The 20,622-nt window shown below is 40.5% G+C and overlaps 1 protein-coding gene across 1 annotated transcript; it reads left to right on the top strand.

The window, feature by feature from the left end:
• Nucleotides 1–248: 248 nt before the first annotated feature.
• Dusp19 (dual specificity phosphatase 19) lies at nucleotides 249–15,809 on the top strand. Its single transcript, XM_021151544.3, has 4 exons — nucleotides 249–559; nucleotides 4,088–4,134; nucleotides 7,236–7,388; nucleotides 12,834–15,809. The coding sequence occupies exons 1-4, from the start codon at nucleotides 337–339 to the stop codon at nucleotides 13,071–13,073; spliced, it is 663 nt and encodes a 220-aa protein (XP_021007203.1). The 5' UTR covers nucleotides 249–336; the 3' UTR covers nucleotides 13,074–15,809.
• The last annotated feature ends 4,813 nt before the right edge of the window (nucleotides 15,810–20,622 follow it).

Below are 20,622 nucleotides of genomic sequence, written 5' to 3'. Positions count from 1 at the left end.
CTCCCCGGGTCCAAAACTAAGCTAAGATAAAAAAAAAACCAAGAGTGAAGACACGCCCAAATAAAAAGCATCTGAATAGATCCGGAAGACTCCCAACTTCCGTCAGATGAGAAACGGCATCCAATCGGCGCCCGTTTCTTAGCAGCCAATCAGCCCTCACCTTACAACGGTGCTCCGGAGAGGAGGCCTGGGCTGCTCTCTTTGTAAGGGGTAAGGTTGTCACTGCAGGGGCCAGCTCCAGTAAGTTACCAGTGCAGTGTCTTTTTTTTTTTTTTTTTTCTCTCTTTATTTCTTTTTTTTTCTTGTGCTTGCTGCTTTTCCTTCTCCGCTCATGTAATGCACTCCCTGAACCAAGAAATCAAAGCATTCTCCCGGGATAATCTCAGGAAGCAGTGCACCAGGGTGACCACGCTAACTGGAAAGAAACTTATAGAAACCTGGAAAGATGCCACAGTTCATGTTGTGGAGACAGAGCCCAGCGGTGGGGGTGGTTGTGGCTATGTGCAGGACCTTACCTTGGACCTGCAAGTTGGCGTTATTAAGCCCTGGTTGCTTCTGGGTGAGTAGACTGACTTGCCACTTCCTTATGGAGTCCTAGGCTGGGTTCCTTTGCCATCAGCTTCCCCTGTGCACACTAATCCCCTATGCACAATACTATCAGCTATCCTAATGAACAGTTGAAATGTTTAGGTTAGGAAAAAACAGGGACGTGTCTGCCCCCACAACCTTCTTCTGAAAACAGTAGCACTTTGATACCTGATGATTGAGTTTTAGAAGAAATGTTCCTCTATTTCTCTAACTTTCTTTAAAAGATAATGGGATGTTGTATTTTCTTGTATTATAGAAAAGACTATACCTTTAAAAATGCAAAAAGCATTGGCTTTTGAAAGGATGTTGAGGACACACTTCCTTCCTGTGGCTGCATCTGCTCATGGTGCTCATAGCTATGAACCCGATGGTCTTATTTCTTGTGCTATGGAAACACTGAGTTCGTATACAAGCAACACCCACAGATAACAATAGAAACAAGCTTGTAAGAGCTTGTAAACAAGCTTGTAAACTCACTTGTTACCTTGTTGTTCTGGGACGGTGTTCTGTAGAAACCAGCCTGTTCCATAAGTCGGCATTGGTGTGCATTTATGAATGAGAAATTAACTCTTGGACACAGAACCAGGAGTTAGACACACCCACCATATGGACTAAACACAGCATATATTGTTTTAAAGGTCTTCAAGTAGGGATTATCTTTATATTACAAATAGGAATTGGCATTAATATTGGTTAAGTAATTTGCACAGGCAATAGATTCAGGAAATAGCAGAGATGTCCAAGGGGATTAGGTCTAAGTGTGACTGACTCTTGCACACTATCATAGTACTATGTTGTTTAAGGTTAAACTTACATTAGGTGTTCCAATTCATTTATTCTCTCAAAACTTCAAAAAACCCATCTGCTTACATTATTTTTTAGTTTATTTATTTTATTTTGTGTGCATGTGTTGCATAAGTGTATGCGCGTGTAGTGTGTGTACGACACTCCACCTCTCCAGCTCCTGTCTGCTTTCACTGAAAGGACATCGTATAAGGTTGTTTTGGCATTGTGATTTTTTTTTTTCTTTTGGCAAAACTCAAGTACCACCATGTATCCTAAGACCTGTCACATACATTTTCTCTAGATTGACTAAATAAATAGGACCAGATAAAATTTGCAGTTTAGAGAAAATAAAAATACCATCTTCTAACCAATGAAAAGCAGAAAGTGAAGTGACTTTTGGCTGAGCTGGCTAGTTCAGATCTTATGTCTTCATCTAAGAATGAGATTATGTACATTCATACTTTGCAGCACCCCCCCACCAAGCCTTTTCTGACCTCCACAATTGATCACCAACTCTCTGTCTGTCCTTTGTCTTTCTCTCTCCCTCTCACCCCCTCTTTGTCTTTCTCTCTCTTACATACACAATAAACAGAAAAAAAGTAAGTGAATAAATTAGCAAATACTTTTTAAAAAAAAAGAATCTTAATTGGCTGCAATTAGAGCTGTCTCAGAAGCTGAGAGAGGATAGTAACTAGTTCAAGGCCTGCCTGGGCTCCAGAGTGAGGTCGGATTGAGCAACATAGTGAGAGTCAGTGATAGAGTACTTGCCTCAACGCCACAAACACACCTAATACACAGCATTTATGTTTATATCAATATTGTCTTAATTTGGAAGTCACTTAGAAAGTAAAGCATCTATAGTCAACCTGACCTGTCTGCTTCAGATATGAAGAGAGAGACAGAGACAGAGACAGAGACACAGAGAGAGAATTACCAAGGCAGTCAGTGTAGGGTGAAAAGGGAAATAATTTCATTTAAGTTATGTTACAATTTTTTATTATTTTAAAATAGAACCAGAATAGAATAATTAGTTTAAAGATATGTTAACTACTAAACTAAAATTAATGTATCTGAACCTGTTTACCCACCCCAACACAGTTAAAACCGAGAATCACCTTTTTAGTCATGAAGTATTTCCAACTGATAGAAAGTCACAGGATGGTGAGAGAGCAGAGTTTCTGTACCCACCATACATATTTGCCAAATGCTCATATTTTAGAAGTCCAGCTTCCAAGTAGACTGAAGCAGAACACACATTCTGCTGACCAGGTTTAGTAAGGAGCCTCTCAGCTTGGAATCACTGTGTGCTTGTGGCCCCTTGGTTATCATGTGAGAGAAACTGGCTGATTCCTAGATATGGAAGGGGATGGAAAAGAGCATTGTTTATGGAAATGGAGCCACAGAAAAGTAAAATTCTTGAAACCCTTTATTGCGAATGTCCTATTTGATCATTTGGGAAACCTGCTATACTCTGTCATTCATTCTTTGCTTTTTTTTTTTTTTTTTTTTTTTTTTTTTGGTTTTTTGAGACAGGGTTTCTCTGTATAGCCCTGGCTGTCCTGGCTGTCCTGGAACTCACTTTGTAGACCAGGCTGGCCTCGAACTCAGAAATCCACCTGCCTCTGCCTCCTAACCAAGTGCTGGGATTAAAGGCATGCGCCACCACCGCCAGGCTAATTCTTTGCTTATTAACTAGAGCTAGTCTCCAAATGTGGGAGAGTAGAGAGCCATCTTCAATAGAAAGAGCCGGTGAAAGGCACAGCACTAGCGGCACACAGTGTGTGGGTGGGAGCCATGAACCTCAAAGCTACCAAGTGTTCCCTCTCCTGCTGCCCGGAACTCTGTGGGTGTCTGATTTCCTTAATACCCTTTTTCTTTTTCTTTTATAAAAGAAAGGGTTATTTATTGTAAACCTGCGTTTAGTGTTTTGTCCGGTGTACTTTGTTATTCAGCAATACATGTTTTTATTTTCTATTGTTTATTTCACAGCATGCCTGGAGTTTATGTGTGTATTAGGGATCTAAACTCAGGTCCCATGTTAGTAAAGTACTTTTCCCGCTGAGCCATTTCCCAAGCCCCTGAAGCACATTCTATTTCCTAATATATTGAGAACATGATCGCCATGCCTTACCTATTTTAATGTTTGTTTCCAGTGGTACATATTGTGGGACAGATCTCACTATGGTAATCTTTAAATTCTGAGCACCTCTGTTGGACTAGGAGTTGTTTTGCTTGCTGGTTTTGTTTTTATTTGTTATGTGTTGAACATCCTGAGAGGTAATCACTGCAGCACCTATGACTTTAGTGTAAATTATTCAAAGTGGGAAAGTCCTTAGATTATAAAAGATAATTTTCCACGATGAATATTACCAAATTTCCTTTCCCAAAGCTGGTTTCTTCCCATGATGATTTTTACCCCCTGTTGTGATTTTTTTTTTTTTTTACATTTTTTATTCACTTAAATTTTATTTATATGAGTACACTGAAGCTGTCTTCAGATGCACCAGAAGAGGGCATCAGATCCTATTACAGATGGTTGTGAGCCACCATGTGGTTGCTGGGAATTGAACTCAGGACCTCTGGAAGAACAGTCAGTGCTCTTAACCACTGAGCTGTCTCTCTAGCCTACCTCTGTTGTGATTTTTAAGAGAATCATTACAGAAAGTTCCCATGATTGTACTTATGTTCAAGGTAATATGATTTATTTCCTCAGGGTCACAGGATGCTGCACATGACCTGGAGCTACTGAGAAAGCATAAGGTAAATGAAGAAAATGGATATTTCAACTCTGGTACCACGTACAGGAAGATGTCCATTTTTCTATGGGAAGGATTGTATCCCTCACTTTTGGACTAGGATTTTGGTTTGATTTGTATCACTTGGGCTATCCTTTTAGTAGCATTGCCGAAATAATTGCATCTATTTTAAATATACAGGACTGTAATTCATCCTTTGAGTTTCGTTTGAATCCTTCTCAGATTCCTTCACGCCCTCATGAACTGGACTCTGGCAGGGCTTATTTCTCGCCTCTGCTTTCCCTCATGTCAGATTTTCCCTCATGTCTGCTTGTCACAGATCTACCCATTCTCGCTCCCGGCTCATATCCCAGTCTCCTGGACACTGCTTCTGACGACCTCGCTTCACACAGCCAATAGGATTTATTGCTCCTTTTCAGTATTTCTTCAGAGTAATTTTTAGCTATTTGCTGTTGACAACTCATGTTAAGTGGTTTGAGGAGCACATGGGGTTTTAATGCACTGAGTGGACCCAAGAAGAAGCCAGAGGTGTACAGTCGGGTATTGTGGGGTTGAGTGCAGAGTGATGGTGCCTTTAACCCCGGGTTGTCGTATTTAGCTTGGGGCTTGGGGACTCGGGAAATGCTTCTTGGAGGAGGTGAGGATTCAGTTTTGCTCTGAGAAGGGTGGAGAAAGGAACAGGCATCTTAGGACTCGGATGGAAGAGATGGGGTGTGTAGACACCCCAGAGCTAGAAAAGAGAAAGGCTGACGTTTTCAGGGACAGAAACAGCTCAGAAAATGATATGAGAGCGAAGAGAATGAGTGAGAGAGGTAAGTGTAAAACAGAGTATGGAGGGCCATGTAAAACCAGTGCAAGTTGTCTGGAAGTGATCTAAAACATGGCATAAATCCAATGAGAGGTTTTATCTAGGGAAATAGCAAGATTAAATTGTCTTCCAAAAAAGATTTCTCATTAGAAGCCGCATGGGAAATAGACTGTGGGAATTGCTTGAGCTAGAGATGGAGAGGCCAACTGTGAAGTTATTTTAGTACTCTTAGAGAAGATGATTGTAGTGGATTTGAGATATGCTTAGATATCCAAATCCTTACAATTCAGTGATTGCTTAGCTATAGGGAGAAGGGGCTTCCTAGTTAGTTGCTGGGCTGTTTAGGAAGGATTAGGACTTGTGGCCTTGTTGGAGGAGATGTCTCACTTTCAAAAGCCCATACCAGGCATAGTCTCATGCCATCTCTCAGTGTGGATCAGATGTGGGCTCTCAGCTACTGGTCTAGGACCATGACTGACTGGCTGCTGCCAAACCTCAAGCAAGCCCCCACTTAAATGGTTTCTTTTAGGAGTTGCCTTGGTCATGGTGTCTCTTCCCAAAGGTAGAACTGCAAGTAAGAGAAATTGGGTGGCACCGGGCAGGCATTGAGTTAAGGCATTAACATTAAGGCCAATGTTAGAGAAGTAGAAGGTTCTGGAAAGTCACTAGAGGAAAGTGTAGACGTAGTAGTATGGATCCAGGTGCACAACCAGGAAGGGCCTACAAAGTATGCAGGAATGTATCACTTATGGAAGTAAGGCAGAAAGGAAGCATATAGGTAAGGCAGTGAGATCTGATGGGAAGATGTAAAGGTTGCCATGTGACACTTTCAGAGGAGATCATCTCCTCTGAAAGGACCAAACAAGGCAGCAAGAGACTGGTAGGGCAGCTTGTGTGAACTGACTTCTCTGAGAGCATTCATTTCGCTGAGACCTCATAACTGGCAACCGTGATGAAGATGGGAAGAACATTTCGGCTGAGAGAAGAGCTGTGGACAACTACCACCTCTCCTCCCCACACACACTGGTGTGGGCTGAGACAAGTGGTACACTGGGTAATCTCTTCCTCCCATGGGAGTCCACTCCCTTAGCCTTAGCTCTCACCACTGCCTGTCTTATATTATCACCACTGAGACGCTGAGAGGATAAAGACCTTACTCATCGTATGTTTGTCACCCACAGCTCTGAGGGAAACAACAATTGATTGAATGGAGGATAAAAAAATGTGACATGTTAATTATTTGCAGTTATTTCCCAAAGGAAAATATCTAATGATCAGTTCATTAGCTAGTACCTGTGCCTGTCAATTTATAGACCTGTGTTTAATTTAGCTTCTCTTTGGTTTATTACACTTATTAGCACGATAATGAGAAATAACGACCCTTAATTTCGTAAACATGTGAGAATGCCTGGATCGCCTACCAGGATCCTTGCACACCAACAGTTCAACAAAACGAGAGAAAGTTTCAGCCTTCTTTCCACTAACTGATCAGTGCTGTTCAGGGTAATGTGGCAAATGGAATCTGAAAAACCTTTGCATTAGCAAGTCATGTTTTTGTTTTTTTGTGTTTTTGTTTTGTTTTGTTTTGTTTTGTTTTTGTTATCACTGCTCCTGTTTTAATGGCAGACTTGTCCACATTCTGCTTCACAGTTGGGGTGGGAAACAAGTGCATCTCGATCACATCCTGCTCGCTCTCTGCACAGTCACCCTCTTAGTCATGCCTAGGAGAAGCGAACTCCTCTTACTATCCCTACTATAAAGGGCATCCCATCCCAAGGCCAGCATCAGTAAGCAGTTCTCTACCTGAGAAATATAAGGAGGCCTTATTGGAAAAAAAGGCTTTTTAGGTTGGGTTCCTCATCAGCTCTACTACCTGTGGTTCACTGCAATAAAACAAACCAACCAACCAACTGACCAAAACCCACCCCTTGTCACCAAAGTTTTTGTATGGGTATGAACTGAGGGTTTTTGTTTGTTTGTTTTGTTTTGTTTCCCCCCAGTAGATCTTTTAAGAACGTTCTGCTAAGGTCATTGTTCATTCAGTGCTTGTGATAGTAAGGTCAACCTGGTCTTTATTTTCATTGAGTTGGGTTACAACAAAAGGGCTGTACATGTATTATGAAGGAGCATTGCTGTTGAGGGATGAGGCAGAGGAACGGGCACAAAGATGATGTATCATTCAGTGAGTCAAGTTATATTTCTGATTATTCTTATGATGGAAATTAACATTATAGTCTATTTTTAGATTATCTGATTCATAGAACTTAAAATTCATCTTTTTTTTTCTTTCCTTTAAGGTGACTCATATTCTCAATGTTGCATATGGAGTTGAAAATGCTTTCCTCAGTGAGTTTACATATAAGACCATTTCTATACTGGATGTGCCTGAAACCAATATCCTGTCTTATTTTCCAGAATGTTTTGAGTTTATTGAGCAAGCAAAACTGAAGGTGAGGTTTGTTTTGATACAGTTATTCAGAAGTAGAAATTCAAAAACAAAGGACCACCACCCAGTCTTTGTACATTTTGCAATGGATTTGTGAAGAGCCATTGTGAAAATTTCCCTTCAGCAATACTCACTAAATCCTTAAGGTTTTCATTCTCTAATTGGTTTTTCTTTCTTAATGGGAGGTTTGCTTTTTATATTAATTTAGTTCTGTTCTGAGTTCTTACCAAGAAACACTAGGAGATAAACTCCCTCACTTAATGAATTTTTCTTTGCAAATATGTAGTTACATATACTCGGAGGCTGTATTGGGACCTGCATTTTGACTGATTCATAAGAAAGCAGATGGAACAAAGGGTACAGTCTGCTCTAGTCTTGTGAATGTATTCATGATGATGAATATGAATATTCATTCATTTTCATGACTAAGGCACAGAGACTGTATCTGTGCATTTACATTTTTGTTGATATATTTATTGAGGCAGGGTCTCATGTAGCTTAGGTTAAGTTTCTGACTTGCTGGTGTAGCCAAGGATGATCTTGGACTTTTGATCCTCCTGCCTCTACCATCCGGGTGCTGGAATTACAGGTGTGCATTACCATGCCTGTTTTTATGTTGCCCTAGGATGGAACTCAGGGCTTTCAAGCCAAGTAAGTGCTGTACCAACTGAGCCATATCTCTGACCCTCATGTGTTTGGAACCATAGAATTTTAAGGAAGAATGAATTTTTTTTGTGTGTGCTGAGATTATATGGAATCCTAATCAAGAATTGTCTGCTGGTTTTGTGACTCTAGAAGATCAGCATGGCATGGCGAATTATTTTATTCTTAATTTTTGATCTGCATCAACATTCTGATAGGCAAGGCTTCTAGGATGGTTATTACCTAAAGTTGTTCCTTGAAATGATATTTTTTTGTCAATTTTTTTTACATTTTTATTATAATTAAGTTTATACTTTTCAAAATCAATTCCTTTAATTATTATATATAACTGAATGTATATACATCTTTAATACAGAATAATATCATAGAATTCGTACTTACAGACTTGTTTATTGTTAGCAATATCACATCCACAGGCAGGATTGTAGGTGGGGTTTATATAATAAGTTCCTCCCCTAAGAACTAATCAGGAGTTCCATGGTAACTCTGCTATTACCTTCCACGAAAGAGTGCATGCCTGTAGTGACAATTTTGGAATTTTAGTTTCTTTAAAAAACATAGAAATATAAGACTATATTTTCATTTTAGTCTCAGGGGTGGGATATGGGACTGCTTCACAGCAGTTGACTATGATTCGCTTCATGCTCTAGCTGGGGTGTGATTTTTGCCAGCTGCAGTTAGTTTCTTTGATTGTGTGACATTTGGGATTCTGGGGACTTTTCAGAGGGTATATAAAAGCTAGGGCCCTGAGAGGTGTTGTGGGTTGTTGATTGGTTGTTGTTGATTGTGGTTTGTTTGGTAGTCATGTGCGAAGAAGGAACCAGAAGAAGTAGAAATTAGTTATCTTCACAAGGAAGCTCAAACTTGCCCTAGGGAAATCAACATTCCTAATTAAGAGGAAGTAGTCTAAAGATAATGCCACCCCCTGACTTTATTCAGGGATCTCTTTCCTCTCCTCTCTATCCTTTTTTTTTCAACTCTATCTAGTGTTGGGAGGTTGAAAAGGCAGAAGAAAAGCGGTGGAGAAGGGTGGAAGGAAGAAGAACTCACACAATAGCAAAAGAACAGCTACACATCTACCAGCTCCTAACCTTGAGCATGAACCTCTAGGCAACATGTTCAAAACATATTCAAACTACAACACCATGTCTAGACAGTCATGAATGTCGTCAGAGTGACCTGTGCTGACAGATGCTTGCAGTCAGACTTCAGCATGATAATGAGATAGGACCTGAGTTTTGCTTCACTGACTGACAGAGTTGACTACCCAAAAAGGATTGGAAATATTTCATTATTTAATTTTATTTTTAATATAGCATTTTAAATTTAGTTTTTGAGAATTTCATGCATGGACACAATGTATTTTAATCATATTTCTCCCCTACTCTCTTCCCTCCAACTCCTCCAAGATCCTTCCACATCCCCCTCCCAAATTCATGTCCTTGTTTGTTTTTTTCAGTAACTCACTGAGTCTGATTAACTGTCCATATAAACATCGGCATGGGGCACCCATGGGCATAGGGCACCCACTGGAGCGTAGTCAACCTACACTTATAAAGAAAACTGACCCTTCCATTCCCTAGTACCCGTCAACTTGTCAACAGCTTCTCAAGCAGGGTCAAGACTTGATGAGCCCTCCCCATCCCTGTTGGAGCGTTGACTGGCTTGGTCTTGTGCAGGTCTGGTGCAGGCACCGTCAGCTGCAGTGGGTTAGTTAGTGAGTGCAGCATTCCTTCCGTGTTCAGAAGACACTGTTGCACCCAGCCTCGACTTCTGGCTCTGACAGTCTTTCTGCCCCCTCTTCCACAATGTTCCTGGAGCCTTCAGGGGAGGGGTTATCACATACGTGTTCCATTTACGGCTGAGCACTGCACAGTGGCTTATTTTTTGCCTCTTGACTGGTCATGAGTGTCTGTATTACCAAGACCCTTCCCTGGGTCAAAATTTGACAGTCAGTGTCTTTACCTACTGGATGGCTCATCTTCCCTTACTCTGAATTTTTAGGGTAACAAGATTTCTTCACACAAGTGCACACTAAATTGATTTATTTACTTAGCAAAAATTCACAGAATTCCTACTATGTGCTAAGAATTGAACTTCGTGCTAGAGATTCAAAGATGGGTGAAACAGCCCTCCTCTCTCATCTCACCTGCAGAGGGCCAGTTTTCTTAGGACAAGAGCCAGGGTCAGCTGCGCCAAGAAGAGATAAAGGTCTGTCAGACGTAGCATAGCAGTAAGTGTAAAGGAAAACTTTGCTTCAGTATTTTTTTTTTTTTGGCTTTTTTTTTTTTTTTGAGACAGGGTTTCTCTGTGTAGCCCTGGCTGTCCTGGCACTCACTTTGTAGACCAGGCTGGCCTCGAACTCAGAAATCCGCCTGCCTCTGCCTCTGCCTCCCGAGTGCTGGGATTAAAGGCGTGCGCCACCACGCCCGGCTCTGCTTCAGTATTTTTAAGCTCTGAGAACAAGAAATAAAATCCAACCATTCTTTTGCAAGTACCTTCAAGGACAATATGATCCCTACAGAATAGTTTAAATAAAACAGGAAGGAAGGAATTTAAAAGCTACAGAAAGTAGTTATTGGGTCTGGAGGATTGGCCTAGCTGTTAAGAGCACTTGTTCCTACAGAGTATACAGCTTCAGTTCGCAGCACCAATATGCTGTCTCACAACCATCTGTAACTCTAGTTCCAGGGAATCTAACACCTGACCTGAAGGTACTTCATACACAAGGTGCCCATGCATGCAGGCAGGCAATATACATAAAGTAAATCCTAAAAAGAAAAGTAGTTATATAACATAGTGAAAAGAAAATATTTTCAAATGAGTAAATTTGAGATCTGAAGATTTGTTTTGAACTGATACACACACACACACACATACACACACATATACATTTATATATATGTATTAGTAATTTTCAAGTTGTTGTAATATAATTTTTAAACATTTTAAGTCATAAAAAAATTAGCTGTTGGTACAAAGTAAAAAAGAAGAAGAAGAAGAAGAAGAAGAAGAAGAAGAAGAAGAAGAAGAAGAAGAAGAAGAAGAAGAAGAAGAAGAAGAAAAAGGTTGAGGCTGGAGAACCGAGAAGTACTGGGTGAGTTCAGGACCACCCTGGGCTACTTAGGGAAAACCTGCCTTAAAATGAAAAGTTTAAAAAAAAAAAGGACTGGGGATAGAGTGCTTCCTAGTGTGTACAAAGCTGTAGATTTAGTTCTCAGTACTGCAAAAAGCAGAACACATACACACAAACGAAAAAAGAAAAAGAGAGAGAGAGGGGGGGGGGGCTAGAGAGATGCTTCAGCAGTTAAGTTCTCAGAGTGAGTTCTCAGTACCTAGGCAGCTCACAACCCTCTCTAGTTCCAGAGCCCTCTTCTGGCTTCCATGTGCACTGCACCCATCTGTGCATTAGCCCACTGTGTCTGTGAGTGTACATAGATAGACACATACTGTTTTTAAAAATAAAAATAATTTTTTAAAAGTGAGAACATTTCTTGATGTATAGATGTATATAGTGAACATTATTTTCCTATCCTTGTGTAGAAACAAAACAAGAAAATGAATCATAGTTATCTCTAACAAAACACTTGAAGTAAACTTGTTGATGTAAGAAATTTTAAAATACTGGTCATTTTGTTGCTAATCATTCTTTAGAAGAGATACATTTGCAAGTTTGATATAATGGGTTAAAAAGAAATTGTACCACAGATAGACAGATGTGAGAAAGCTGCCTTGAAAACCTAAAGAAGCCAAGTGATCCATAACAACAGTAGTGTGTGCCCTGTGCTTGTGGGATAGGGGCTCCAGTAATTTGTTAATTCGTCCTGTCCCTTTTCTGTGTTGTAGCAAATGAAGAGTGGAGAAAGGAAGCTGCTGAAGGGGCTAATTCTGTGGTGTGTGCTTTGTTCACTATAGATCATTAACTTTTTAGAAGCCTGTACGAGGCCAGGCTGTATCAGTGCTGACCCATCAGATCTACTCCATTCATTATTAATATGATATTGCCTACATCAGTATCCACCCACACTGTGTTCATTTCCCTTGTAAAATATCGTTTACAGCTCACCCGAGACGCTCTTCACTCACTGTCCTCACTGCTGGTGTCCAATTACATTTTCCACTCCATGTTCTTATAAACTGTCCAAGCCATCATTTACTGATGAGTTAAAAACATTTTTCATTTACTTCCTTACAGAATAATATTCCCCAGGGCATAATTTTTTTCCCCTGCCAGTCATTTTGTATATAGATGTTCAAGCCAATGACACCAGTTATTTATATACATGGGAAGTTAGTTAGTAGGCTTTTATGTGTACTGGACTGAATCATTTGAGTCCTGTAAAAAGTGCCATTTTAGAATTCCAACCACATTATCCGACCATTTCAGTCTGGGCAAGAACAGATATTGGATGACTTTTTTTTTTTTTTTTTTTTTTTTTGCAATGCAATTTTTTTCCCTCATTTTTTTGCAATGAAATTTATTCTGGTAAATACATAGACAAGTCATTTACTTTGTAGTTTTGAGTCTACTAAGAATGTGTAATTACGGCTGGAGATATGGCTCAGCAGTTAAGAGCACTGACTGCTCTTCCGAAGGTCCTGAGTTCAAATCCCAGCAACCACACGGTGACTCACAACCATCTGTAATGGGTTCTGGTGCATCTGAAGACAGCTACAGTGTACTTAGATATATTAATAAATAAATCTTAAGAAAAAAAAAAAGAATGTGTAATTAACGTAAGCCTTCTCAGGTGTCTAATATGAATTTTGTTTGACGGCATTTCAGGATGGCGTGGTTCTCGTGCACTGTAATGCAGGTGTTTCCAGGGCTGCTGCAATTGTCATTGGCTTCCTCATGAGTTCTGAAGAAGTCGCTTTCACCACTGCCCTGTCGTTGGTGAAAGAGGCGAGACCATCCATATGTCCGAATCCTGGCTTCATGGAACAACTCTGCACCTACCAAGTAGGCAAGGAGAGCAATGGAGGTGACAAAGGGCCCGCTGTGGACACGGCCTGTGGTCTGTGATCTGTACTCCAGCAGAGGCAAACGACTTCTGCATCAGACTCTGTCCTCTTGCCTGTGTTTTGGAAGGAAACTTGGAAAACTTCCCTTTTCTGTTGTCTTTTACCAGTGGAAATGAATGTTACTTTTGTTGCCCTGAATTACTACATTTTAAAGTTTTACCTTTTCCTTGTTATTTCAGTATCTAGTTAAGTGTTTCTTTGAGTTGTAAGAGAAAATAGTGTATTATCAAGTCAGTAAATCACTGGTTTGTGTAGGAAAACGTTTAAACCTAAAAACCTTCCTTAGAGTTAGAAAAACAAGCCATGACACCTTTTAACCCCTTCTTTTCTCATATGCTTTCTGGCCTGAGAACCTTTGAAGTCATGAACTTACTAAGTGAAGACTTAGCATTTCAAAGGGAAGTAAAATTTTTGAGAATATTTTTAAGGTTAAAAATAATACCTGTACCTCCTCCCCCCACCCCCTGCCAAGAGTACCAGAATCAAAAGGAATTTATAATCATTATATAAACATTTATATAATGATTATAAATTCATGTGATCTTTATATCCTCTTATTCCATTTTCACTTTTTTTTCATTTTGACTTTTAAATTTGGTCCTATTACAAACATTTCTCTTATATTCTTCAAGTGATTGTGTAGATACTGTGATTTTATGATTTTTTAAAAGTTAGGTGTTATCTCTTATACTTTGTGGGTTTTTTTTTTAATTTCAACTTTTTTTTATTAAATTATTTTATTTATTTACATTCCAAATATTACCCCCAACCTGGGTCTCCCCCCGACCCACACCAGAGTTGTTCATCCCATCTGCCCCTTTGCCTGAGAGGGTGCTCCCCCCACCCACTCCCGCACACTTCAAGCTTTTTAACTAGGGTGCTAAGTGTTCTGTTTAGCACCTGCCATGCTTTTGGGGTTTCCTTGGATCCCTAAAAACTGCATTATAGTGAGAGAAGATTTTTGAAGATGGAATCTTAAGATTGATCTATTTTATATTTCAGTATTCTGCTGGAGAACATGTTTTAGGAAAACAAATATGAACCCATAGCAAGCTGTAAAGATTGTTGGGCTGCTTAACATTATACACATTGCTTCCTAGAGGAACACTTGAAAGAGGTTTCTTTTCCCTTTAATGTTCCCATTAACCAAGTTGAACTATGTACATTATAAATTTGCTTCAAGGCTTTGAACTTGGGCCCGGGAATTGCAGATCCAGTGGCAGAGTGCATGCTTAGTTTGCCAAAGGCCCTGACCTCCATCATCAGCAACACACACCCTCGAATAAATCTTTTACAATTTTATGTAAGTACAGACTGCAAATCTTAACTTTTTCTAGTTATGAGGGAATTCTTTCACGCCTTTTGAGTGACATTTGTGATAAGTGCTAGAAAGATAAGTGGGTGTTGACTGAAGGTGGGTGGGCTGTGGCAGATTTTCCAGAACTGAGTCAAGAGTATATGTAAAGGGCAAGGACTGGGGAGGAGCACTGAACGTTGGCGGCACGGAAGTGCCGAGATGTGGGAGCGGTGAGCCGGAGGCCATGAGATGCTGTCTGTGAGGGTGGACTGTTGGCATGTCAAGTGGGAGCTGGCAGAGTTTTGGGATGCTAGTCTTTTGGATTAGTGAGAAGATCGAGAGGAGATAATCGGGAATTTGCTTAGAATGTTTTGTTGTTATTGCTTATTTTCATTTTTATTTTGTGTACCTAGGCATTTTGCCTGCCTGTATGCCTGTGCACCATGTGCATGTGGTATCCATGGGCCAGCAGAGGGTGCTGTATGGGACTGGGATTTCAGACAGCTGTGAGCTGCCATGTGGGTATGGAGAATTGAACCCAGATCCTCTGGAAGAGCAGCCAGTGCTTTTAGCTGAACCATCTCTCTAGCTTAAAGAAATGGTAGTTCATTCATTTGAGACAGGGTCTAATGTTTAACAGGTGGGCTCTGACTTGCTCTCATGGCCACCAAGCCTGGGTTGGTTGGGTTAGCTGGTTGGTGCTGGGTTTCTTCCATGCTAGGCCGGCACTCTCCCAACTCAGCTGTATTCCCTAATCTTCAGAATATTCTTTTAAAGGTTCAGTCTGGTTGTATTGCCTAGAGTGAATTAGGAGGAAAAGCAAGCCAGCAAGGAGGTTAGGTCCAGGTTTCTAGTGGTGACGTTAGATTTAGTTGATATAGTAAAGATGCAAGGAAGTGGAAGCTAGAGAGAGGGCTCAGTGGTTAAGAGCACTCACTGCCTTGTCAGAGGACCAGAGTTTGGTTCCCAGCACAGGCATCAGGTAACACACAACAGTGTGTAATTGCAGCTCCTCTTCCAGGTTGTATGACCAGCCTTTGGCTGCTGCAGGCACCAGCACACACACACACACACACACACACACACACACACACACACACCTACACATAATTGAAATAAAAATAAATCATATAAAAAGGAAACTTACAAGCCTTGACATTGAATTTTATTGAAAAGAGGAGTTTTCAAAAATCACCCCAAGGTTTCCAACTTCAATAACTAGAGAACGGGCAGTGCCCTTCTTTGGGATAAATATTTATTCCGAAGTTGACCCTTTATATTTGATTTGAGGTATCCTTGAGATAGCCAGGTCAAGTGAGTACGTCAAGAGAGTGACTCAGTGGCACACTTGGGCATTGCTATGAACTGGCAGCAGGAATGGACAGCATCACACAAGAAAAAGTTTTGAGTACAACTAAAGGTACTAAAACTGGGCCTTAGGGGCTGGAGAGATGGCTCAGCAGTCAAGGGCGCTGACTACTTTTCCAAAGGTCCTGAGTTCAATTCCCAGCAACCACATGGTGCCTCACAACCATCTGCAATGTGATCTGATTCCCTCTTCTGGTGTGTCTGAAGACAACTACAGTGTACTTACATACATTAAAATAAATAAAGAAATCTTAAACAAACAAACAAACAAAAAAACTGGGCCTTGGAAAACAGCCACATTTAAAGGCTGGGTGGAGGGTGGGCCAAGAAAAGAGATATGGCCAGAGAGAGAAGAGAGCATCCAAAACACACTGTCGAGGAACCAAGGAGGGCTTCAGAGTGCACTCGAAATAAGAGCAAATGATACTGAGGCTTTCCATGTGATAAACATGTAATTGAAGATGTCTGGGCTCAGTGTCATGGAGCTTAGGTGACCTTGGAAAGATCAGTTTGGTGGGATAAGTGATGGGAGAAGCCAGACTGATGTTTTTGTTGCTCTGTAGTTTGCTGAGTAATAAGGCAATAACATGCCTATTTTGGGGTGAATAAACCAGTGTATTACATATAAGGTCGACACTAAACTTTTCTATGATTCAGATGAGTAAACTAAATCCTGGAGTTACCAGTGTCCCTGATTAGTAACTGTTCAAAGTCCTCCAAAAACTATGTGTTGGCTAAATAAAAATAATTATCAGGTAATGATTTTTCACTAATAGTTTTCACATAAGTGGTGACAAAAATGTATGACTTTTGAATATCTTAAAATTTGGGCTTATTTAAAAGATGAGAGAAAATGTCAAACAAAATTACAGAAAATAACGTATTTATAACCACAACTCTAGTTTCCTGTCACTCACTCATCCTTTCTTCTCCCTCTTGAACACGTGAACAAGTCCCCTCAAGGTAAATTCCAGATGTAACTCTGTCAAGAATCTGCCGAGACAACTGTGCCTCCCCTGAAGTCTGTTTTGACTGTTATAACTTCCCCGAGCCTTTATCATATCCGATTAAACCTAATTGGTATTTGAATACAAGACCAAGAAACAAACTTGCACAGGAAAGTTGTTTAAGTTTGGAAGTTACTCTTAGCTTTCAAAAAGCAAAAGGATCCATTTAGTTGGTTAAAAAAAATGAGAAGGCAAATCAGCTGAGCTCGTATTTCACTGATGTCAGGCTGCGTCTTTTCTGTCAGTTGTTGCCTATAACGAGACCATCAGCAAACCACCATGTTTCTGTTTGTAACTGTTGACTCAAAGACACTTAGAGATACAGCTTCTGGTGTTATTGTTTATAGAGCCCCACAATGCAGTGCCAGCTGTTGGGTTGGTACTTTTGTTTGAGATGGTCCTTATGGTTTATTTACATCATGAAAGTGTTCTGGAGATCACTTGATCGTGGCCACTGTGAAGTCACATGAGTGCTTATATAACGTCACAGTCTAGGTGAATGACAGACAGCCCGTGATGTACAAGCTGCCAAAGGCAGAGCTGACACGCCCAGGCATCATGCGTCCTCCCTTCTATCTCTGTCTGAAGAAGACAAATTCCATCATTTCCTAAAGTCTTACATAGGTGGATATCTCTCCTTGGTTTTGTTTTTAGTTTTTAAATTATTTTTAATCCTATGTATGTGTGTGGTAAGTGCATATGATCCCCCTGGAGCTGGAGTTATAGGTGGCTGTGAGCTGCCTGGTGTGGGTGCTGGGAACCGAACTCTGGTTCTTTGGAAGAGCGGTAGATATTCTTAACCACAGAGCCATCTCTCCCGCCCCATCTTTTTAAAAAAATTATGTTTTTATATACTTACAAAATAGACAGTTATGTTAAAAGCTTAATTTTGTATTTATATATAAATGTTAATGGAGATTTAATAAAGTTGAAGAACTATGAGTATATGTGATAGATACACAAAAGTTTAACCCACTGTGTTCATTAAAGGTGAATACATTTAGAGCTATATAGTTCTGAAATTTCAAAACTTGATTTTAGAAGAAAGTTCTTGAGTATCCAGCCTTGAATTAAATTTTAAGTTGGATTCTTTGTAGACCAAATTTCTCACCTGTGTTTCCTGTACTGGTAAATGCCAGGCTGGTGGGCAAGAACCCTGAGTTGGTCTGGCTTGAACATTTCCTGTATTTTTCCATAATTAGAGCAGTAGTTTTGTTTTGTTCAGACACCATGCTTTGAAGAAAGAGTTCTCCATCTAAGCTTGAAAATCTAGAGTATAAAACAGCATGTTAAGATCTCATGTCCTGAGTAAACTAGTAATTCAGAATAGATGTGGAGGAAATCTATGTGCACTTCATTCAACAGGGTCAGAGAAGACAATAGAAAGAGAAGCATTGTAATTAAGATGCTAATCTAGGGGCTGGAGAGGTGACTCATCGGTTAAGAGCACGGACTGCTCTTCTAGAGAAGTCCAGAGTTCAATTCCCAGGAAACATATGGCGGCTCATAGCTATCACCATCTGTTAATGGGATCTGATAACCTCTTGTGTGTCTGAAGACAGCTACAGTGTACTACTCATATACATAAAATAATTTTTTTTAAAAAAAAGATGGTAATCTAAGCTGGGCAGTGGTGGCTCACATCTTTAATCCCACCACTCCAGAGGCAGAGTCAGGCAGATCTCTGAGTTGGAGGCCAGCGTGGTTTACAGCGTGAGTTCCAGCACAGTCCAGGCTATGCAGAGAAACCTTGTCTCTAAAAGCCAAAATCCCAAAACCAAACCAAACCAAACCAACCAACAAAAAATCTCCAAGAGTGTTTTAACTTATAATTAGTTTTTTCATATATGTACAGATAAAGGGAAAGTAAGAAAGAAAAGATAATGGTCCCTCTTCTCCAAAACATCCACAAGTGTTTTACAGATGTGATTATTGACTTAATTACCTCAAATGGGTTATTTGGGTTGAGAGTGAGCCCTAAGAACCATTAGACAGGAGGCAGAGGGACATGTGTCACTATGGTAGTGTTAGTCACATAATAATAGAAGCTTTAAGAAGAAGTGGCAGAGAGAGAGAGGAGAGGAGAGGAGAGGAGAGGAGAGGAGAGGAGAGGAGAGGAGAGGAGAGGAGAGGAGAGGAGAGGAGAGGAGAGGAGAGGGAAATGCAATGCCTCTGGCTTTGACTGGACAGTGATGCTAGCAGCCAAATGACAAGTATAGTCTTTAGAAGGTGGAAGGAAACCCATACTCCTCTTGTATCTCCAAAGAAACCAGGCCAATTGCTGCCTTGATAGGAGCCCTTTAAAACATAGTCTGGATTTCTGGCCTCAAAAAAAATGTTTGTTTTTTTTGTTTGTTTGTTTTTTTTTTTGCGATGCTTTAAGTTACCAACTAGTTGGTGATCCAGCACAAATCGTGTGCTTTTGTCTCTGTAGAGACCATTGCTGAGTGAACACTGATTTATATGTACAAGATCAAGGCAATGCATCTTTTGATATGTACAACACACACTTATTTTAAAATTTATATTTATATATTCTTTTTTTTTGTGTGGGGGAAGGGGCAGAGTCTGTGTAGCTTTTGCTCTCCTGGAACTCACTATGTACAGACCACGATGACTTTGAACTTGCAGAGATCCACTTCCCTCTGCCTCCTGAGAGGAGGAATTAAAGTTGTACGGCATTGCATTCAGCACACCTTTCTTAAAAAAAGGTAAACTGAACATGTAAGTGGTTTTCAGATTTTAATTCTGGGTGGGTGGTGGTGGTGCACACCTTTAATTCCAGCACTCTGGAGGCAGAGTCACGGAGGCCAGCCTATTTTACAAAGTGACTTCTAGGACAGCCAGGACTATGCAGAGAAAACAGGTCTCAACTGAACCAAACCAAACAAAATAAAATTGAATTCTAGGAATCTGTCATTTAATATTGGGATCATTGTGAAGCTGTGACAGCCAGCTCTAACCCCATGGCGTTGTTGTATTGCCTGTACAGGAAGAAACCGCTGTCTCTCAGTCAGTACTGACACTCTCCTAAGAGCGGTCAAGTCTGTGTAATGATTTATATCTGACTCCTTTGTAGTGACTCAAATTTAACACAGTATCAGACCCAAGGCTGTTGACATTTGCATTTTTATTTTTATTTTAGCTAGAATTCTCTGTGTAACCCTGGCTGTCCTGGAACACTCCTGTAGACCTGGCTGGCTTTGAACTCAGAGATCTGCCTTCCTCTGCCTCCCAAGTGCTGGAATTAAAGGCCTGTGCCGTACTGCTCAGCCAGAACTAAATGTATGTTAACACATATATAAGCACATGAATATACATACTCTAAGGAGAGGTAGCAGAGTGAAGAGGAGAGCACACAGATACCATGGTCAGGATGCCATGTGGCTCCAGGGCTTTCCTTATCATTTTTAAAAAATTATATTTTTAGTTTGTATTTATTTGATGTAATAAACTATGATTATGCTTTAATGTAAAATTACTCTTTTTTTTTGGGGGGGGGTTCGAGACCAAAACCTGTGTAGCCCTGGCTGTCCTGGCACTCACTTTGTAGACCAGGCTGGCCTCGAACTCAGAAATCCGCCTGCCTCTGCCTCCCGAGTGCTGGGATTAAAGGCGTGCGCCACCACGCCCGGCAATGTAAAATTACTCTTAGATAACACCATTTAAAAGAAATGGCATGGGCAGTGGTGACACATGCCTTTAATCTCAGCACTTGGGAGACAGAGGCAGGAGGATTTCTGAGTTCAAGGCCAGCCTGGTGTACAGAGCGAGCTCCAGGACAACCTGGGTGATGCAGAGAAACCCTGTCTCAAAAAACAAAAACAAAACAAAGCAAAACAACAAAAAAAAAGCTACAAGAAATGATGATGGAAAAC

The sequence above is a fragment of the Mus caroli genome, unplaced genomic scaffold, assembly GCF_978045245.1.
Source record: "Mus caroli unplaced genomic scaffold, Mus_caroli_1 scaffold_2, whole genome shotgun sequence".
NCBI classification, from domain to species: Eukaryota; Metazoa; Chordata; class Mammalia; order Rodentia; family Muridae; genus Mus; species Mus caroli.
Note: the sequence above shows the minus strand (reverse complement) of the source record. Positions and strands in the feature narration are given on the sequence as shown.

Coding starts and splice junctions, on each gene's coding strand:
- Dusp19 (XM_021151544.3), top strand. CDS start 337: ATGCACTCCCTGAACCAAGAAATCAAAGCATTCTCCCGGGATAATCTC. Junction 560..4,087: donor TAAGCCCTGGTTGCTTCTGG/GTGAGTAGACTG, acceptor TTATTTCCTCAG/GGTCACAGGATGCTGCACAT. Junction 4,135..7,235: donor AGCTACTGAGAAAGCATAAG/GTAAATGAAGAA, acceptor CTTTCCTTTAAG/GTGACTCATATTCTCAATGT.